Source organism: Ambystoma mexicanum, chromosome 1q (genome assembly GCF_040938575.1).
Source record: "Ambystoma mexicanum isolate Mex_15411 chromosome 1q, UKY_AmexF1_1, whole genome shotgun sequence".
Lineage (NCBI taxonomy): Eukaryota > Metazoa > Chordata > Amphibia > Caudata > Ambystomatidae > Ambystoma > Ambystoma mexicanum.
In genome coordinates, this window is record NC_090922.1 from 1,443,753,249 (window position 1) to 1,443,774,765 (window position 21,517).

The 21,517-nt window shown below is 47.1% G+C and overlaps 1 protein-coding gene across 3 annotated transcripts in view; it reads right to left on the reverse strand.

The window, feature by feature from the left end:
- ERI3 (ERI1 exoribonuclease family member 3) overlaps positions 1–21,517 on the reverse strand; it is a 2,288,738-nt gene that overhangs the window by 1,894,770 nt on the left and 372,451 nt on the right. For all 3 annotated transcript variants that reach the window (XM_069642321.1, XM_069642319.1, XM_069642320.1), the window contains one exon: positions 2,478–2,594. In XM_069642321.1, coding sequence (XP_069498422.1) covers positions 2,478–2,594 — 117 coding nt within the window. The remainder of the gene's footprint in view (positions 1–2,477; positions 2,595–21,517) is intronic.

Consider the following 21,517-nt stretch of genomic DNA (forward strand, 5'->3'; position numbering starts at 1 on the left):
CAGCTCCGTTCTAACGTCACAACAATCCGCGAGGATTGACACAACCTGCCAGAAATTGTACCTACAAAACAGATGGTGGGGTTGCTTAGAACTAGGTTTCTTCCATCAACTGTGGATTGAAAACCGAGCTTCCATATGATTTGAGAATCTATTAGCTGAATGTAAAATCAATACAAACAAGAGCATCACAATTGTTTCTACACACCGCTCCCTGGTCTACACTGGCTTCATCACAATGTATGGACCTGTTAGCTACTGTAAGAAGACGGACAGGATTATGATACTTTATGAATTTAATTTATGGCTGGATTGCACCAACAAGATATTAGTACAAAAAATGTTACAATTCCCACCTAGGTTTCCTGCAATGGATTCATGGCCCAACCCACAATCTGTCAATTATGGCACTTCACAATTCAAGGGCTGCCCATATGGCAAACTGCCTGGTCCGTACCAACCACAAACAATATGGAGATTAGAATATCACCACCTACTCCCGACCTGCATCCATCAACACTACAGGTTTCTGCATCTGCCTTTCCATTATCAGACTAACACACCCTGTCCTGCTTTCTTACATAGCCATGCACAGTGAGGCCAACATTTCTGGTAGACGGACGATAAAAAAAGATAATTTTACATTACATTACACAATGCTCCACATTAGACGTCGTCTTTTCATGTACTTGCCCCATTCCTGACACCTCTGTTCCGTCACTGCTCAGATGCGATCACAATCTAATCCGATGATCTCTGAACCTACCAGGCAAGATCATACCAAACCCACTGGCTAGCGAACCCTTGCGCTGCCACTTTATTTTCCTTAAAAAGACCAATGACCTCTTTCCCAACACTTCCAAAAGTCCATACGGCGGACCAGACTCTTCGCCACCCTGATCTCCCGAAATCCATCTGTCACACCTTGGATCTCAAAGCCCTGGCATCTTAAAAAAAGAAATCCTAGGGCACCAAACAAATGGAGATTCGAAAAAGAGAGGGTCTTAGACTTTTGCACAATCAAAGAAGAAATCGAAGATAATTTGAAGACAAAACAGAGTACTTGCCACCACAATAGAGAAAAATAATTACTGCTTCCAAAAGGGATTCAATGTGCTCAAAACAAATCTTTGGCGCTCTTCTTAATGGTCAACGAATGACAGGCCATGAATCCTCTTCCAAAGTCCCCTGACACGCATGGCCAACAATCTGTCTCAGTTCTTCGAGACAAAAGAGACCACCATTAAAGCTTTGATCCAGAGCTTCCTAAAAATAAACATCGATTTTTTTTGGGGGGTTGGAAAAATATATATATTGGTTGTGGGTGTTCGGGGATATATAAAAAATTAAAGTTGACGGTGTGATTGGGGGTGGACCCCCCAAAAATAAAATATTCATTGAGTTTTTTTCGTAAACAAATCTGTGGTAAAAAAGCCTGCAATGAAATTACATGGAACCTCCTATTACTTCCCTTAAGCATCCACCTAGAGGTCTTGACAAACCCTCCCAGCAGGCTTTTTACATGGAATTCCCAAACTTCACCCTGCTCAGCCCACCTATTGAAATCGCTGAACCACAATCACATCCTTGCGTGACAAACTTCTGCAGCTACGGCCAAGTTCTAATGAACCTCCAGGCAGAAACAGTAACGGTTTTGCTAAGGAAACATGGATCCAAATGCAAACAAAATGCCCTCTTCTATGACAATCAGTCTTCCGCCAAGACTGAAGTGTACAATATACCCTTACTTGACACCAGAGAAGTCCTTTTGAATCATGAGGCTAAACAAATTCCAGTAATCGCAGTCCTGGATATCATGGCTACCTATCATACCTGAGGGACCACAACATCCTTCAGACACACCTTTATGCCAGTAAGGGAATACAAATGACAGCCCTGAAGTGGATTGCCCCTTCCTCAAAAGAAAGCTCCTCCCAAAGAAAATGTGGCCCTTTCTCCTCAGAGATCTTTCCAATATTGTGAGGCGTCTCACGGCACAATCTTTCTCTCCCCGGCTGTTCAAGAAGGAACATTGTTTGTTTGCATAAGGCACAATATAAAACACCAAATAAACATTGGCAATGTCCATTCACAGAAGGCAACATGTAAACAAAGCAACCTTGTTTTTACTTTTGTGCTTCAAAACAATACTTTTGCTACCTCTGAATTCATAATAGAAACATTGCATGTTCTGAGCATCCTCAAAGTCGTATTTCATCAACATGCACCTCTCATCAGCCCAAACTCCATGAATATTTTAAAAAGAATTGTGATATTATAAGTGCCTGCATGCCCTTTACAAAGTTACAAGAGTTTGCTCTCGACCTGGAACATTGAGAAGGGAGAGGTCTTTATGTGATAGTTGGACATGACCTGTATTAAAACATTACAATTTTCCATTGCTTCGTACTGTTCAGTACTCCCACCAACCTGCAATACAAAAGTGTTCCCTGTGGCACCGTGAGCGTGTGATACCTTACCTCTGTACAGAAGGGGGTCAGCTGAGGGTGAACCACTGGCTGGACGTACGTGTGGAAGGTGGATTCAATCTCCATTGTCCTTCCATTTAATTTCAATATTGGAAATTCGATTATTTCCTGCAATTATGAAAAGAGAAACCATTCAGGCAATTAAAAGTGGGGAAGAACTATTCACTTTCTTATTATGCAGCCCACATTCTAATAAAACACACAATACTATATAAGTAAACACAATCAGCTGAAAGCAAACTCTGCTCTTATTTCAAGGAAGCGCATTCATGGGGAAATGTTTCTCTTTCAGAAAGGTCAGCAGCGGTAGAAAATCTACTGACATGAGACCACAATAGGGAGAGTTTGGCACTTCAGAATTATCAGCCAGGAAGTCTTTACTCACTAGTGAATGCCCACTGCCAAATACCACAATATTGCACATCTCCCTAATTCTCACAACCAGTCCTTCTGAAACGCCAATCCAAAGCGTTATATACATTCCCTGGAGGAAAATGCATGTCACAAGCTTCCTCAGCAACAACAGCAGGGACTGATGAGAAAGCGGTGCGGGGCCTGCGTGGTTAGCACATGTAGGGTCGAGGTAGAGGACACACGGTTGCAAATAAAACCTTTGCTCGGGGCAATAGAGCAGTGCAATAAGACCAGTCTTGGTCTGGAAGCCCAGGGGCATTTGCTGAGGTTGTTGCTAAGAGCGACATACTGCCCAAACACCACCAGGCTATAAGAACACCTAGTTGAAGAATTGATTGATCCGGTTAAATGCTTTGGCTGTACTTTGCAGAGGTCGCTGATGCCCCTTGTGCATTTGCACAAAAAAGGGCGTTTCTGCACATACCAATGGACCTCCCAAATTCCGACGGCATGTGCTTTGAAATGCACAGAAATCAAACTCATTCCCCTGTGCGTGTATATAACGTGCAGGAGTATACGTAATATTTGACACTCATACTTGACTTGACGCTATTGCGCCTTTTTCTTGTACGTGGAATAGCAGCGTTACGAACTGCCGGCTGTCCCACTTTCATTTCTATAGCTCCAACAGGCACAGACATGTTCTTTTTCTTCAATTTGTTGACATTTTCCAATGGCAGGCTCTTTAAAGGCTCACACACGGAGGAATGAAATTCCTACACCCAAATGGGTGGCAATACCAGAATGTGTGTAAGGTGGATAGCCAACCCATCATCTGCGTTGCAACACAGCCCCATGGAAATGAGCAGGACATGTTTGAAAAGTAGGTAACCTGCCCTTTTTTTAAAAAATGGAGCAACTAAAAATACAGCATCCTCTATTTGTAGATGCCCCATCTCTTGAAAATGTCCTATGACCTTTAAACTGGACAGGGTTTCACCACCTTAGCTGCAGCCTGTTAATTCGCTTCCATCACTGTGGTGGATTCCAGAACTAAGAGGGACAATTGGTGGGGATCAAAGGATCACTGCAAAGGAGCGGCGCCTATCGTTTTATTAGACCAATGATTGCCACAATGTATTCAATTCTCTGTGTCTGCCTAAAGTAGCTTGATTGACATACGTTGAGATTTTCATTGGCAGGAATCTCGATGAAATATCGGGGTGAATGGGATTAAATCTATTGCGCGCATGTTTAGAAAAGTTAGTCATATCTTAACTGTCACTTGATTGGAAAGGGGCTGGAGGACATGGTTTGAGAATTAATAATGTGATCAGATCCCCCTCAACTAATGGTGTCTTTGGAATAGAAGGGATGTGCTAGTCTCCTGGTAGACCCCCTCGACATTTAATGTAAAAAGGATTACAGACCCAACAGTTACAGAAAATGTGAACGTGATTTTGACTATTTTTTTTTAAATTAACACTCATCCAGTAGACCACCTAGAACAATCGCTGGGATTCCGCCAAAGATATTTATAAGAGGCTCTTGGGAAGAGGAGCCGAATGGAAAATAATGGTTAATGAACATGAAAAGTGACATTCACCAGGAGATCCAAATAATGAACAAGTTACTTACCTGTAACTGTTGTTCTCCAGCATCGGTATGGTATGGATTCACATGCTCATGAATATTCCCTGTCGTCAGGCCGGGAATCCTTGGTAAAAGAAAAAACAGTTTCACTTTCGTTTATAAACTGTCTTTCGCCTATAAACCAATCACTGAGCTCTGGGTCACAATGCCGCCAGCCAATGACTGCCCTCTCCCCAAGCCCCTCCTCTGGCAGTCATCTTCAGATTTGGTAGCACGTAAAGTGGCAGTATGACCAAGAAGAGCCGCAGAGGGGCAGGAAGGAGAATTCGCATGTGAATTCATGCCAGACCCATACTAGAGATCAACACTTACAGGTAATTAACTTGTTCCTTCTCCGGCATGGGGTCTGGCATGGATTCACATGCTCAAGAATAAGGAATACACAGCAGTACATACATACGCAACCACAGGAGGTGGCAAGCTCAACAGAAGCAATTACTCTTACCTCCTCAACAGGCTCACCTTTAAGCGAACAGGATGCGTAGCACTGCTTGGCCGACTCTGAACTCCTCCCTGGAATCCCTGTTCGACGCAGTAGAATTTCGTGAAGGTGCGCGTAGATCTCTAAGCTCTGCAAATGTCCAGCAGGGGCACATCAGACAGGAACGCCGTCGTTGCATCGATCGCTCTGGTAGAATGGGCTCTTGGACGGCCCAGGCAGCCGTCGGTTTGCCAATCGGTGACAATGAGTGATGCAGCCAGAGAGCCACCTGGAGATGGAAGCCTTGGATAAGACCTTCACTTGGTTCACAGGACCAAAGTTCACAAAAAGCTGAGAAGTTTTCCGGAAACTCTTTGCGCGGGGCACATAAAACTTCAGCGCTAGAGCCACATCCAGCAAGTGCAAAGTCCTTTCAGCCGGCGACAAAGGTGCCGGAAAAAACACAGTTAACAACAAGGGATCGTTGAGATGAAATTCCGCCAGCACCTTGGCCATGAAGGAGGGGTGCATCCGCACCAACACCCTTGTCTCGTGGTATGTCAAGTAAGGCCGCTTGCAGGATAGGGCCATGGATCTCACCTACTCTCCTGGTAGAGATGGTGGCCATGAAGCTGTCTTCTAAGACAGAAACTTGAGCAGAGCCGGATGCATCGACTCAGATGGGACCCCCATGAGCCTAGTTAGCACCATGTTGAGCTCCCACGCTGGGGCAAGCGCCTTCACAGGCGAGAAAGAATGGAACAGTCCTTTAATTAACTCTTTCACTAGACGGTGCAACCAAAAGAGAAGACCGTCCCAGAAAACTAGTGTAGAGGGAGATAGCAGCCAGATGCACCTTGATGGAGGCGTGCGCCAGCCTCGACTTCGTCAACGACAAAAAGTACAGAGAGACCAAGGGGGCCGTGGCCCTCAGAGGGTTAATCTTCAGTGACCAGCACCAAGTCACGAAACAGTTCCATTTGTGTCCGTAACACTTCAAAGTCGACAATGCCCTGCCTTGGATCTCCCTGCAGTCCTCAGGCAGCTCGTAACCACTGAACTTTAATGCTACAGGAGCCAGGCCTTCAGGTTCAGCGATCCTGGTTCGTGGTGCAGATTGCACTCCCTTCCCTTGCGAGAAGATCCACGTCCACTGGTAGCTAAACTGGAGGGGACGCTGACATGCTGAGAAGGTCCAGGTACCAGATTTGCCTTGGCTGCGCTGGCGCGACGGGGATCATCCTGCATCGGCACCGTCTGAGTTGCATGATGACTTGAAGTAGCAGCGCTAACTGAGGGAACGCGTACAGGAACAGGCCTTCACAAGGGAAGGAGAATGCATCCCCCCCATGTTTTCCGGCTGAGGAAACTGGCTGGGGAAACTTGCTGGCGAACCTCCGTCACTTGGTGTTAGTCACAGTCGCAAAAAGATCAATCTGGGGACTGCCCCACCTGAGGAAGAGGTTGTCTACTCGATCCTGCTGAAGCTCCCACTCGTGGCAAGAGCGTAGCTCCCTGATGAGTGAGTCGGCGACAGTGTTTTTGACTCCCGCCAGGTGGAAAGGAATGAGGAACATCCCCTGGGTGACGGCCCAGTGCCACAACTCCTGCGCCTCTCTGGAGAGCGCCGGGGATCTGGTGCCCTCCTGCATCCAGATGTAAAACATTGTGCTGGTATTGTCCGTGAAGACACTCACCACTTTGCCCTTGAGGGACGAAATGACTTGAGGGCATAAAACGCAGCCTGTAGTTCCAGGATGTTGATGTGTAGCATCTTCTCCTCCGACAGCCACAGTCCTCTGGCGTAGAGACAACCGGTGTGTGCTCCTCACCCCTCCAGGGAAGTGCCCGTCATAATAACCATCTCCTGGTATGGAGGGCTCTGGAAGTCTGTGCCACCAGCGACATTGGAGCGCACGCCCCACCACCTTATCTCTCGACGGAACTCCCCGTCGAGCACAATCCTTTCCTTGAATCTTCCAGACACCTGGATCCAACAGGCGTCCAGGATTTCCTGGAGCAGTCGCGCCCACAACCTGCAGAGCCGGACCATGTAAATACATGACATTATGCCGAGCAACGACTTAATGGCCCTCACTGTGGCGATCTTCAGTGCTAACAGCCGTTGCACCTTGCCCAAAATGGCCGCTATGCTCTCCTCTGACAGAGCCGCCAGGCAGGACACCGCGTTGAGCCTCGACCCCAGGAACAGCACGTACTGCGATGGAGTCAACAGGATTTTGCATAGTTCACCGAGAACCCCATATCCGTCAGCAGCCGGACGGTCGTTGCCGTGTGATTGACGGCAGTGACCTCTGACATGGCCCGGATGAGCCAGTCATCGAGGTATGGGTACACATGAATTCCCTGTAGTTGCAGTTGGGCCGCCACCGGAGCCAGGCATCTCGTAAAGACTGTGGGCGCTGACTTCAGTCCGAAGGGGAGTGTCTTGAACTAGTAGTGCTTCCCTTGTATGACAAAGCGCAGGAACTTGAAATGTTTTACGTGAATGGGGACGTGGAAGTACACGTCCTCTAGATCCAACGATGACAGAAAGTCTCCCTCCTCCAGTTGGCCGAGCACGTGCTGCAACGTGACCATCCTGAACTTCTGGCACTTGATGTACTTGTTTAGTCGTCTTAGATCGAGAATGGGCCTCCAGCCCCCGGTCTTCTTTCTTACTAGAAAGTATCTTGGGTAAATTCCGGAGCCCCAGAGTTGCTTCGGAACCAGTTCTATCGCCCCTTTTTCTTAACACAGGCTTAACCTCCAGCAGCAGCTGAGGGATGCGTTGTTCCTGCCGGGCCACCGGTGGTATTCGCTGACACTTTTGCTGAAACTCCAAAGTGTGTCGGTGGGCGAGAGTGTCCCGCACCCATCGATCGGTAGAGATGTTTCCCCACACGCTGACGAAGTTTGCAAGCCATCCTCCCACCGAGGTGCAGGGGGTGGGGACCCGACGTCCTTGCCTGTTCAGTCCTGCTTAGAGGCCGGTGCGCCACTCTGGGAGTTTTGACGATGACAGTGCCCACTCCCGAAGACCTTGGAACGACCCTTTTCAGGGTCGTGGAATGGGAAGGTTGGCGGAAAGAGGACAATCCACCCCCGAAGATCTTCGCAGACCTACCGACTTCGCTCCTGAGGGACGAAAGGATGGATGGTGCTGTTGCAGCATGCCCGGGGGCATGGGCCGTCTCCGTGTCAGTCTTGATGGCCTGAAGAGATTCATCGACGGCCTCGCCGAAAAGACTGTCTCAGTCGAATAGCATGTCCAGGACCCTCGGCTGGACCACTTGTCTGAAGTTGGTGGCCTTCAGCCAGCCACAACGACAGAGGCAAACCCTGTTTCCCATCTGGTGAAACCGTGTGTCCACAATGTCCAGTGCCACAGTGATGGCGTGGCCTGGCACCACCTCACCTTCCTGAAGGATCTCTATTGCCTCTACCCGCTTGTCCTCGAGGAGGAAATCCAGGATCAGAGCCATCTTGTACCATACCTCCTGGTTGTACCTGGCCAGGAACGCTAAGGCATTGGCACCTTTACCGTTGTGGCAGCAGAGTAAATGACCTTCCTTCCCATGGCATTCAATTTCTTCCCCTCGCCGTCCAGAAGCCAGAGGTTGATGACGACGGGTTGGAAGACTTCCTCCTAGCAGCAGCTGAAACCACTGAGTCCAGCGATGGCGGTGACCGCAGACATTTGGGCGCAGACTCCGGCACCCTGTATTTCTTTTCTAGCCGGTCCCTCTTCCCCGGGGCCGATGCAGGGTTGTTCATCAGTGCCAGCCCCTCATCCTAGACGTTATCCAGCAGCGATACAGACAGAATGGTCCTCCTTTTCACCTCCCGGCGCTGATACAGGAAGCCTTCCTCCTTCTCTTCCGGGGTGAGCTGGAAGAGTTTGACACACGGGCAATCATGGAGTGGAAGGATCCCACTTCATCCAGCAGATAAGCCCTTGGTGGTGGAGAGTTCTACCGTGGTCGTCGGTGTCCATCCCCGTATCCCTAGGGTGTGCGGAAGTGACATTTGGAGTGGAGGCGTAGGGGTCTCCTATTTTTCTTCGACTGTGGTGGCCCCGGTATCAACAGGGTTGTCACCAGTGGTGCCGCTGGTGGTGCCATCAGCATCCTCTTCTGAATCTCCGACCCCAGTGGCATCCTCTTCTGAATCTCCAACACCAGTGTGTGGGGGGTCAAGAGAATATCCGCAACAGATCTCTGGGGGGTTCCTGGGTGACAGGGTCACAGGAACCGCACCTATGTTGTTGCCCCTGCCTACGTCATCGTCATTGCCGCCTACAGTGGGCAACTCCTAGACGTTCTTGTTGTCACCAATCTCCTCCTGGATGGTGTGGACGGAAACTAGGTCTTCCTCGTCAGACGAAGAAATATCCGTGTCCTGTAGCTCTTCGACGCAGCTCCCCGTCCCCCTTCTTCGGGTCATGAGCGGTCAGCTTCGGGCATGCTATTTTCTGGAGTCTTCTCCACTGGTTTGGCCGAAGGCTCCGGTCTGGGAGGAAGAGCCACCTTGACTGCCACGGGGTACCCTGGACGGGGTCATCCCCTTTCGCCTTTGAGAGGGCGGCAGCAACCAGCTTGATAGAAGAGGACAATTTGACCTGGATCGGCTGGGCCTTAACTGGCAGGGTGGACACCTGTCCTGCTTGGCTTTCTCCCACATCTCCTGCAGCTTCCTCGGGATAGCTAACTTTCTCTTTGACAAAGAACTGGAGCGATGGCTGGAGATCGAAGCTGATGGAAACGAACGATTAACAGGCCTTGCCCATCACAGTACCCACGTGCGCAGTGACCCCGACTGTAGCAGACTTGCGGTGCTTGGTCTTGTCTTGGGCCCCCACGGATGAAGGATTTAAAAGCCTGCTCCAGCTGGCTGGATCTGGATGAGGCATGCCCCTGTGGACCACACGGGGTAGAGGCACTGGCTTTGAGCCGAGCCGCCAGTCAGACGTGCCGATCCTTCATCGTGCACTTGGAGAAGCCACGGCACATCTTGAAATCTTCTTCCTTGTGCGTCGGGTGAAGACACTACAAGCATTGGGAATGCTTGTCGTCCGTGAAAACATTCTGCAAACCACAGCTGGTGCAGAGCTTCAAAAGGGAAGCGCCGCCCTCCTTCTCCTCCGACATGATGCAGCGCCGTGTAGGCCTGATGGCCTTCTGGAAACTTCCAAGAAGAAAAATACTTGAATATTTTGCCCTTGAGGGATGATGAAAAATGCCGTAATACGGATCCCCGTTACTCTGATGAATAAACGATGGAGCACACAGGCTCGAGTGAACAAAAATAGGGGTTGCCTAGCTAAAAAAAACACAAAAAAGGCAGAAAGCTCGAAGAGCGAAACATGAGGACTCCCAACACTTGAACGTGCAGTAAAATCTGAAGATGGCCGCCAGAGGAGGTTCTTAGGGAGAGGGCAGTCATTGGCTGGGGGCAGTATGAAACTCCAAGCGATGTTAGTGCATACCTAATTTAGATAGATAAAAGTTTAAAGATCAAAATAAAGAATTCCAAAAAATTCTAGGTGCAGGGATGGAACTATGATCCTGGCACAAGATCACAACAATATACAAGAAACAATGAAGATCCAAAGGTAGGATTCTCCCGTCCCCTGCACACTTTTTTTTACTGAAAAGAACAGTCAATATTAGGTACATTCTGTAAATAAACTCTTAAATCAGTAGGTACAATATTTTGAAAGAAGAGACAGTGGTCAATTCCAAAAGAATTATTAGGTTTAATAGCATCAAGTTTCCAAAAAAATAATTATTAGGTCCGAGGGTAGCAGGCGTGTTTCGAGGTATGAAACCCCTTCTTCATGAGCAATTCAGACTGGAAAGGAAAATAACACAAGAAACCAAATAAATGTTGTACTCTCTGATTAGTAATTATATAATATTCTACAAGAGAATCCATCTCCTTAAATAAACAATTTTGTACGCAACAAGTTTCAGCAACATTCAGTTAAGACAATCCACCAGCTGGATGTGACCATGTATTAATATGAGTAAAAGAGTCTCACGTCATAATTCTTTCCTGGGCGCAGTATGACCCAGAACTCAGTGATTGGTTTATAGGAGAAAGACAGGTTATAAATGAAAGTGAAACTGTTTTTTCTTTTACCTAGGATTCCCGGCCTGACGATGGGGAATATTCATGAGCATGTGAAACCATGCCAGACCCCATGCTGGAGAATTACGTACACTCAAAGGAAAATTGGGGATAACTTCAGACATAGAAGAGAACTAGCTCTGAACCGTTCCCAAACTATTTTACAAAAAAGGTGAAAAGGCAGGGCATTTATAAGCATACAAAATCTGTACCAAGTCTCATTCAAATCATAATCATCAGATTACAACTTAATAGGGAAAGAACAGAGAAAAGAACAAGCCTTTGTGGAATATTATTCAACCCAGCTTTGGGGTGCATCTTAGCCTCTCCAGCTACACAGGAGTATTACTTGGAGGAGGTGTTACTGCCAAGTTTGATGGACAAAAACGAGACATTGGTAGCAAAGATCATGGCTCAGGAGACCAAAGAGGCGATTCAGAGGTGTTCCAATTGTAAGGAATTCAGAGATGAGCTCTGTATTTCCTTGGTTACACAATTTAATATGTTTGCAATATCTGCAAAGATAACTCACTTTATGATGGGCATAATTGTAATACTTGTAGCCAAATCATGTCAGATGGGTCTCTTCACACAGACCCATTTTATTACTGAGTAGTGACACACATTTTTGCAAAGGTGTTGATCCGGGTACTTAATATTCCCCCTAGCTGACTGGCTGAGCTGCAAACAGATTTTATTCTGGTCCGACTGACTGGAAATAATATCAAAATATGATATCCCTAAAGCGCATATACGCTAAATACCATAGATATAACTTGAATACAATGCACATATACCTTAAACACCATAGATATAACTTGAATACAATGCACATATACCTTAAACACCATAGATATAGCTTGAATACAACAATCAATTCAACAACAAAAATTCACTATCCTCTTGTGATGCAGAAAAAGCATAAGATGTATAAAGTGGTTCTTTCTACACCAACTACTGTTGCAAATTGGATTTCAGTCCCATGTAGTTATGAGCACATTTGTAACCCCCACAAACTAACATCAGTATAAATAGATTGTTATAGATCCAATTCCACCTAATAAAAAAACCCGCCAGGGCTGCCCTCTTTGCACTAATCTTTGCTTATGTGACGACATCCCGGCACAAATGATTAGAGACAATCCAGCAATAGAAGGGATAATGGGGCCAATTTAGCATCATAAAAGGATGTGTTGACGCTGACAATGTGGCCATTAAAACGTATCCATCCTATCTATCCTTAAAATAATTTTTATTTTACAGTCAAGCTCTAATTGCAGTGTATTCATTGTTCGTCAATATTTGATTTTATGATGTTACTATTGGTTGAACAGCACCCTGCTGCCTTCAGGTCAGCGATGCCCATATAAAAATTTTAAACAAAAAGTCACTTTGCTTGGACATGTAGATGCTGCCGAGGTCTATCCATTGGGTTCTGGGTGGAATACATTGATTACTATTTGCCTGGTAGCTGCCAGATTACAAGTCACACATAAATGGATACCTATTGATACTTTTTGCCACTTGATTTGTGGTAGATTATATCTACAAATTGGAGGTTTCCTGCCTAGGTTTAACAATGTCTGGTCTCCCTTCTTCAATTATATCCACATCCACCAAGATGACTCCCATTTACCTTGCTCGTTACACCCTCTCTGATATAAGTGGTGAGATTTCATCCTGATAGAATACTGATTGTATAATATACCCAAATGTAGAACATGTAGTTATGGGCAACCTTTTGATGCATGGTATGTTCTGTGCAATGCCTGCTATCTCTACTGGGGGAGATGCACGTTTCCTTTGATCAAATTAATATTGTATGCCATCTGAACATTCTTTCATAAAAAAATAAACCACCGATTCCTTTGACAGATAAAAGTCATATAAGGTAACATGCAATCTATACAGCATGCTATGAAAGCCAAGACTATTTTTGATATCGGGTTACCAAACTATTTTGCAATTCTGGACATTTTGATCCTGAATGTGTAACGTGCAGAAGACAGAGTAACAAAATGAATTCATCATCTGACCGGGAGCAGTGAATAAATACATTATTTTTCAAATTATTTGGAAAAAGTTTCCAATAATTTTCCCTGTCTTCTGATGAACATTTTTTTAATAAATCGAACTACAATAGTCCAACTTTGATATGATGAGGCCCCTATACTACAGACCTATTTGGAGCCGGCTAAGGGTGTACTGATGCTGAAGCCTAGCTTAAGAATGGGGTGGGTGGGGTCGAAGATGGACAACCATATTTACATGCCTATCACAAGCAAGGTCTTCACCAAAGTTCACTCGCAGGTATTGGAATCTGGGAACTATTACAAGGAAGAGGCCTAGAATGTGGAGCAAAAAGGGAGAGATGGGCAGGGTCTTTGACCAGACCCCAAAATTACCATGTAGTTTGTTCAGCACCACACAAGTGAATCCCCTCCAATGCTGATAAACCAACAGGCATTTGAGTATTTCCAAGTACATTAGGTTCAACACTGTTGCACTTCTGTGTGATCCAGTAAATATGCAGGTTTCGAATATGTTTGACAGTCCTTACTGATTGCATGAATTACATCAATATCTGTTAGAATGTGATTGGCTATTAGGGAAAAAGGGGTGGGACATGGCCTTTAAAAGGAAGCTATTTTAGCAGCCAGACAGGAGTTCCTAAGATTTCACCAAGGGCTACATCACACTGAACCACAAAAGAGCAAACCCTGTTGGGCACTGCTGGCCCACAAGATATTGATTTGCTTAAGAAAAGCAAGCACATTTAATGAGTAGGCCTAGACTGCAATTCAAGTCTTTGGGCCTAAAACTGGCATTTAGCAAATTTTTCCAAATTCTGATTTTAAATGCTTGATTCAATAGTTTGGATACAAAAATAAAGTACAAAGCTGGATTGCCTTGATAACAAGCAGCAAAAAGCCTTCAGCTGACTTCACCCTAAAACAGTAGTAACCTTGCCCATGGGACTAAAAATAGGCACTTGGACAATTTTTCCAAACTCTAGTTTTTAGACTGTTTGAATATTTTGGTGGCTGAAAGAAGCATGTTTTCAATGTATTCCAACATACATTTGTCTTCGATGGAAGGACTATTAAGAGACACCATTATTTCATTTTGTTAGGTTAGCCTTTCAATCTTTGCTGCACTGGTGACACACTGAGCTTAGGGTGGTACTGATTTTCCAAATAGTGTATATACATGTAACCTGTGTTGCCCCTTGTAGTTCTTTGCCCAACATATGAAGACCAGCAAGGCAGAGAGAAGGGTGATCGGAATCCCTTACAGGGGGACTAGAAAGGTTTTACCTATAATATTTTTAGATCCATGGCACGAGATCATTTGTTGGCTGTTCTTAGCTTACTCCCCATAGAACATTTTGGACATAGTTTTTAACCCTTTCCACCTTACGGGTTGGCCAGTATAACCTCACCTGTCACCTGGCGTCACAATCCACAGTATCACAATCATGAGTATGATGTTATGTTTTACTGGGCATCATGGCTCATACACACTTGTGATTGGTAGTAGGTAGAATGCTTGGCTATTCCATTTCTAATGCCCATGTATTGGCATAAATGCTATAAAAATGTACAAAATGTACAGGAGAATGAGAACATTATTAATGTGCTTCCATTTAGGAGCATAAAAGGGGATGCATATTACAAGTGCAAACACTTGTTGGTTCAGTGATAAAACTGTGTAGGGAAGATATTGATAACGTCGAAGTTTTATTGTGCAAGGAAAATAAGCAATGATACATAGGTGGACCCACAAGAATATTGCTTGGGGTTGTTCAGGGGTAGTAGTTTATCTTGTACTAAAGGGCAGAGATGCAACATTCTCCAGAGCTTTGCTTCAGGTACAGCACTATTCTCTACCGCAAAACCTGCCTGACAGCATCTGCTGGAGCGCAGTCTAAAGGGGAAACCACCAGGGATTTGATACATTATAGCAGCCCACTAAATCACCAGGGATTTGTATAATGAAAAGAGGCCTCCAGGATGTCATACAAATACCACTAGCCCACCAGGGAATTCATTAATATTAAAAGGCCTGCAGTTAGGCCATAAAGAAAGAGAACCGTGGTTCTCTTTAGACTACCCTAGTGGAAAGGCTAGAAATGCGGCAGGCCTGCACAGAGAATGGGCGGGACTTACAAGTTCTCCCCAAGCTATTCCAGTGTCACACCCCTGGAAACCAGGCTACGTTGATTATTACGGATACGTTGACCAATCCTGGGAAGTGGAAGGTTATTTAAGGGAGAACCTGAGTGAAGCTAAGTGTGTGCTGTGGTTGGATGAGAACAGGAGGTGGAAGAGGACATCCGAGAGAGCAGAAGGAGAGCGTGGAAGGAGAGAGGAGGTTACTGGAGCGAAGGGATCTGTGGAGTGTTTTGTTTGTGGAAGTGAGTGTGTTAGGAGTAAGAGGGGGTAGTAGTTGTAATGGGAGGAAGGGCTAGTGGTGGTAAGAAATAGGGGTTGGAGTAAGATCTAGTAGAAGTCACTAGTAGAAATGGTAGAGTAGTAGTAGTGAAAGGAGAAGCAGTAGTAGTAAAGAAGTGGTTGTAGCTGTGTAGGGGGAGTAGTAGTAGAGATCATAGCGGTAGTAGAGAAGTGGTAGTGGTGAAGAGGAGTATTGACAAGAGCGGAGAGGCAGTAGTTGTAATGGAGAGATGCTAGTTGTAGTAGAGTTAGTAGTAGGAAGGATGCGGAGTAGTAGGAAGTGGGTAGGAGAAAATAACAGACCGGTAGTTGGAGGTAATATTGGTAGCGAGTAAGAGAAGAAAAGGCTAAGGGGGAGGGGGAGGTAGAAAGATCAAGTGCCCCTTGGTGATGGAGTTCAGCTGGCAAGGTGAACCGACCCAGCACCTTGTAGCAGTGAACGACTCCATCCCTGTCCCATGTCTGTTGGGTAATGATCTTCCTGATCTCAAAATAGTTGCAGCACCTACCCGAGGGTTAAAGAGATCGCCAGATTGAACACTCTTAGAGCCTTAGCGCCTGGAGTGCTAACAGAGGGCTTGTTGGAAGGATCGGCGTGGCCAGTAGCCCTTAGTCCATTTCCACAGATGACTAAGTCGGCTACTCATGCGGGAGAGGGCCCAGTAGCCACTGAGGACCCTACTTTGGTAGTAGTGGACCCCGTGACTTCAGAGTTGCCTGGGGCAGCGGAGGAACCTGAGGTGGAGGACCAGGTGGGCGCAGATTTGAAGGGCCTGCCCAAAAGGGGTGAGTTTGCATCAGCTGGAGCCCAGGTCAGACAGAGTTCTTCACAGCTCAGAGTGTCCCACTCTGGCGGGTCTGCCGAAGTGGGCAGAGGAGCAGGCTAAGGGCGAGGCCCCTGGCCTGTTCAAAGTGTACTGGGAGGATGGACCCCTGTACAGTGAGCCAAAAGAGGGCACTAGGAGATCGTTTATTCCCCAGAGCCACAGAAGAACAAGATACTTACCAACTGGTAACGTCCTTTCGACTGGATGTTTCTCCAACGTATTCCACATCTTTGACATGTAATGTCCACAGCTGTGCTGCTTCGGAATTTTTTTCAGCAGAGCGCGTCCTGCATCGGTGGCACCGGGTGACGTTACAGGATGTTATAAATAGGACGCACGGCGCCCGTAGCCTCATTTTATGTTTTTTCCTCCATAACGTGTAACATGCTTGTACACAACGACTGCTTGACTGCACATAGCCTTGCAGGAACGCAAGCTGCAATAGCAAATGAAATTCTTCAGACGGGCAGGCTGGGAGGTCGATGCGGAATACGTTGGAGGAACATCCAGTCGAAAGAACGTTACCAGTTGTTAAGTAACTTGTTCTTCGAATAGATTGTGTCCTCCAAAGTATTCCACATCTTTGACAGACTCCCAAAGCAGTATCAGTGAATGGAGGAGGGAGAAGAATTTAGAATTCCCAATCAGATGGCAGAATAAGGTACAACCTTACCAAAGGCTATATCTTCACCACGGAGCGTCTCCAGGAAGTAATGCTTGACAAAGGTTTAGATGGAAGACCACGTTGATGCGTCACAAATATTCTTAATAGGAACTCCCTGTTGCAGGGCTGTGGATGTAGCCAGGCTCCTAGTGGAGTGAGCTCTCAACCCTTCCGAAGGGTCATTGCCTGGCAATCTGTAACATTCAGTAATGGTGAGGATAATCCACCTGGACAAGGTCCGTTTAGTAACAGCCTGGCCCAATCGGTGTCCAGTGTATCCCACAAAAAGCTGGTCGTCCACTCTGAACTTGGACATCCTAGAGATATAAAAGCTCAAAGCTCTCCTAGGGTCCCCCCTATGGAGTCTCTCCTCTTCCTTACCAGGACAGGGGGGAGGATAGAAAGCAGGAAGTACCACTTTCTGCCTCAGATGAAATTCAGACACTACCTTAGGTAGAAAGGACGGACGTACCCTCAGTACAACCCTATCCTTGTGGAACACAGTAAAGGATGGCTTATATGAAAGTGCCTGCAATTCACTTACTCTGCGAGCAGATGTAATTGCAATCAATAAAACCGTCTTGAAAGACAACAGTCGCAAAGGACAAGAGTGCATTGGTTCAAACGGAGCACCCATCAGGAATTTTAAGACCAAATTCAGATCCTAAACCGGCACCTGAAACGGGGACGGCGGGAACACAATTGTGAGCCCTTTTAGAAATTGGGAAATCAAATGAATCTTAAAATAAGAACATTTTTTAGACGAGCCAGACAGTGAAAAAAATAGACAGTGCCGCCAGGTAACCTTTAATGGCACCCACTTGAAGACCCCTGTGGGCCAAAGAAAGCAAGAAAGAAAACCATCGGAATGGAACACTGCAAAGGATAGACATTGTGTCTTCTGCACCAGTTGCAAAACCTGCGCCAAAGGTACAGGGATTTGGTTGCCAGCCGTGTGGTCGAAAGCAACAACTCCATCACGTCATCCGGGAGGTCCCAATCCTTATATCTCAACCTTTCAGAAACCAAGCGTGAAGGTTGACAGTCTTGACCTCTGGATGGAGAACCCCGACCCCTCCCTCCACCCCCCCCCCCTTGCGCGAGAGAAAATACTAGGTGGGGAAGACGGCGTGGAGGGCAGATGGACATATCTAGAAGGTCCGGGTACCACGCTCTCCTGGCCCAATCCGGAGCAATGAGGATCATGGGGGATCTGAACCTCTGCAACCTCCTTAGCACCTGATGAATGATGGGTACCGGAGGAAACGCGTACAGAAGTGGGAATGATCAATCCACGACAAATGCATCCCCTAAGGCTCCTCTCGGAGGAAATTCCCTTGAGCAAAATCTCTTGCACTTCCCGTTGGAACCTGTCGCAAACAGATCCACTTGAGGGGTTCCCGAAAGGGCAAAGATCTCCAGAAGGACAGAGCGTCCGCCGCTGCATTCTCCTCCCCGGCCAGATGGACTGCCGAGAGTGATATTCCTTGCTAGATTGCCCAGAACCAGAGCTGCATCGCCTCTCTTTACAGGTAATGCATGGCCACTGTGTTGTCTGTCATGATCAGGACACTCTTCCCCCACACAGACGGCAGAAAAGCCTTCAGGGCCAGCCTGATGGCCCTCAACTCCAACAGGTTGATGTGGAGTTTGGACTCTGTTGGAGACCAACGACCGCTGGAGATCAGATCGTCGGCATGAGCACCCCATCCTGTGAGGGAGGCGTCCGTCACCACTGTCACCACCGGCCATGGTTGCCAAAACTGCTCCCCCTTCAACAGATTCCCTTTGCTGGCCCACCACAGAAAATCCAGCGAGACCGAGAGTGGAATCTGAACGGGAACCAACATCTTGCCTGAGAACTGTGACCACTGCATCTTGAGAAGCCATTGAAGGGATCTCATCCACAGTCTGGCTTCTGGCACCAGAAAAATGCAGGATGCCATAAGCCAGAGCAACCTTTAGAATTCGAAAGCCAGAAGACTCTGGGCATGTTGAAATTTGTTGACCATCTGTACAATGTGATGAGCCCTAACCTTGGGAGGCGAGCACTTTCCCAAGGACGTGGAGCTGTTGGAAAGGTGTCATATGTGACTTCTTGAAGTTGAGGGAGAAGCCCAGCTTGTGAAGGGAGCGGCAGGTGAGGCTGAGATGATCCACAGCTTGTTCGGGAGAACGCACTCGGATCATCCAGTCGTCCAGGTAGGGGTAGACGTGAACCACCCCTCTCCTGAGCTACTCTGCCACCACAACCATTAGCTTGATGAAGACACTCGGGGCAGAGGTCAATCCGAATGGCAGGACCCATAACTGAAAGTGTGAGCTGCCAGCTGCAAACCTCAGGTATTTTCTGTGCTTTGGATTAATCGGCACATGAAAATAAGCATCCTGTAGGTCCAGAGACACCAACCAATCCTGAAGTCGAAGGGCCTGAAGGGCCTGAGAAAGAGTGACCATCTTGAACTCGTCCTTCCTGAGGTGCGTCAACCAACCCAAGTCCAAGATGGGTCTCAGTCCCCCGTCTTTCTTTGGAATAAATAAAATATGGGGAATACCATCCCTTGTTCCTCTGTGCCAAAGGCACCAGCTCTATAGCACCGTTCTCCAACAGGATTAAGATTTCCTGCACAAGGAGCGGATCCAGAAGTTTCAAAGAGAGAGTCCCTGGTGGATTGTCGTGAGGCCGCTTTAAGAAAGGAAGGCAGTAGCCGTGGGCTATTGTATCCAGAACCCACACATCCAAAGTAATAGGCTTGCCATTCTTCGAGATGCTGAGACAGTCTGCCCCCAACCGGCGAACAATGGAACATGGCCTCATAGCTGTTTTGGAGCGGCTGTGGCAGCGCCTGAAGGCAAAGAGGCAGCTGCTTGAAGCTTTGGCACCTCTAGTTTCCCAACCACCATGGGTACCTTTACGTTGACCCCTTTGATTGGCGTCTCTGCTCGTTCTACCAAAAGAGGAGTAGTAACAAAAAGGAACCCCCCCCTCCACTGTTGTCCCCTAGGACAAAAAGGCAGAGGTTGAGGCACAGCTGCACCCAACGATTTAGCATCTTGCCAAGGCACAGGTGGAGTTGGCCGACTTCATTGCTATACTCCCAGAAGAAAATACCTTGTGTGCCCAACCATCGAAGCGCTTGTCGTCCCTATCAGGAGGGATGGTAGGGTATGCAGCCTGCCTCGAGGTGGCCGTAGCCAGCTGAACCACCAAACTCTCGGGAGTGGTGTGTGTGGATAGGTAGCTGGGGTCGCTACTGGTGGGAAGTATTTCTTAGTCAACAACTTGTGACCGCCTGAAGAGTCTCTGGGGTCTGCCAAGTAGCCGCCACCTTTTTTTGCAATGCCAAATGAAAAGGCAACACTGGGTCAATGGACGGACCCTGATCCAAAATATCAGTCATGTCATCCTGATCAAATGCAACCGGAGGGCGGGACCAAACGAGATACTCAGTAACCCTAATCAAGAAAATCTCAAGCACTAGGTACATTGTGTTTCTGTCCCCCTGGTCCTTATCCGAAGGCCCCTAGGGACTTTTACAACCCCTTGCTCCCTTGCTGCTGAAAACAAATAATCTTTAAAAGTTATGACTGATTGCTTTACCGACTATCCTCCTGTCAGGATCCAGAGTGCTTCCCTTTCCTTCGTGAAACTGTATGTCTTCTCTGTTCCTTTACAGGGTGGGTTGTATTTTATAGTGTGCTAAAGCGCTCTGTTGTAATAATAAAGTAGATATTTGTATACAACTTTGACTGGACAGTACCTTTTATCATTGGGTAACAATTGTATTTTCGCTGTGTTGCAACTAACCAACGATCCACGACCTTGCAGAGATAAGCCTGCCGTTCCGTCCACGTTACCAAAATTGGACAAGGAGGTTTATAATTGACTTGCGTTCCAATCTGTTCTGATCCCTTCTAGTCCAATAGAAGTGTGGGGCTGACTATTACGCTCACCTGGTATCCACGGGGGGCGTCACACGATACTGGATGGAGGTCTAAGCACTATCCCGGACCCCTCTCTGCTTGGTTATGTGCCAGACGATGGGTAGCGCCTTAGGTTTTTGGGCGTTGAACTCTCCGTCCCGCGTCACTGTGCAAGGGCGCATGGTTGGTGAGGGCGTTCCGTGGACCTAGTTGCTTTACTGGTCCGTGTACCCTTATGTCGGGGCCAGACCGGCTGTGACTCCGACTCTGCTTGCTGTCTTCCAGGTGAGTTAAAATGTCTTTTCTGTCTTTATTCTGTTCCTTTCTTTCTCTCAGTTTTCTCTGTCTTCTCGGCGTCTTGCTCCACTATGCTGTTCCCTAACAATGTCTTTTTCTTTTCACAGTGATGGTTGCGATCTCGGAGTTGCCGCGCCGATGGCGAAGACCACAGTGAGTTATTGATGCGGATCGCTGCACTGTTTATGGGTGTTAATTGCTAACCTGTGTTCTCTTCTTTGTACAGGTTGCGGTGATGTTCCGGAGTGATGAGCGATCGAAGCGCTGCTTGCCCAGGTAAGGGATTTGTTAATGCTGACCTTGTT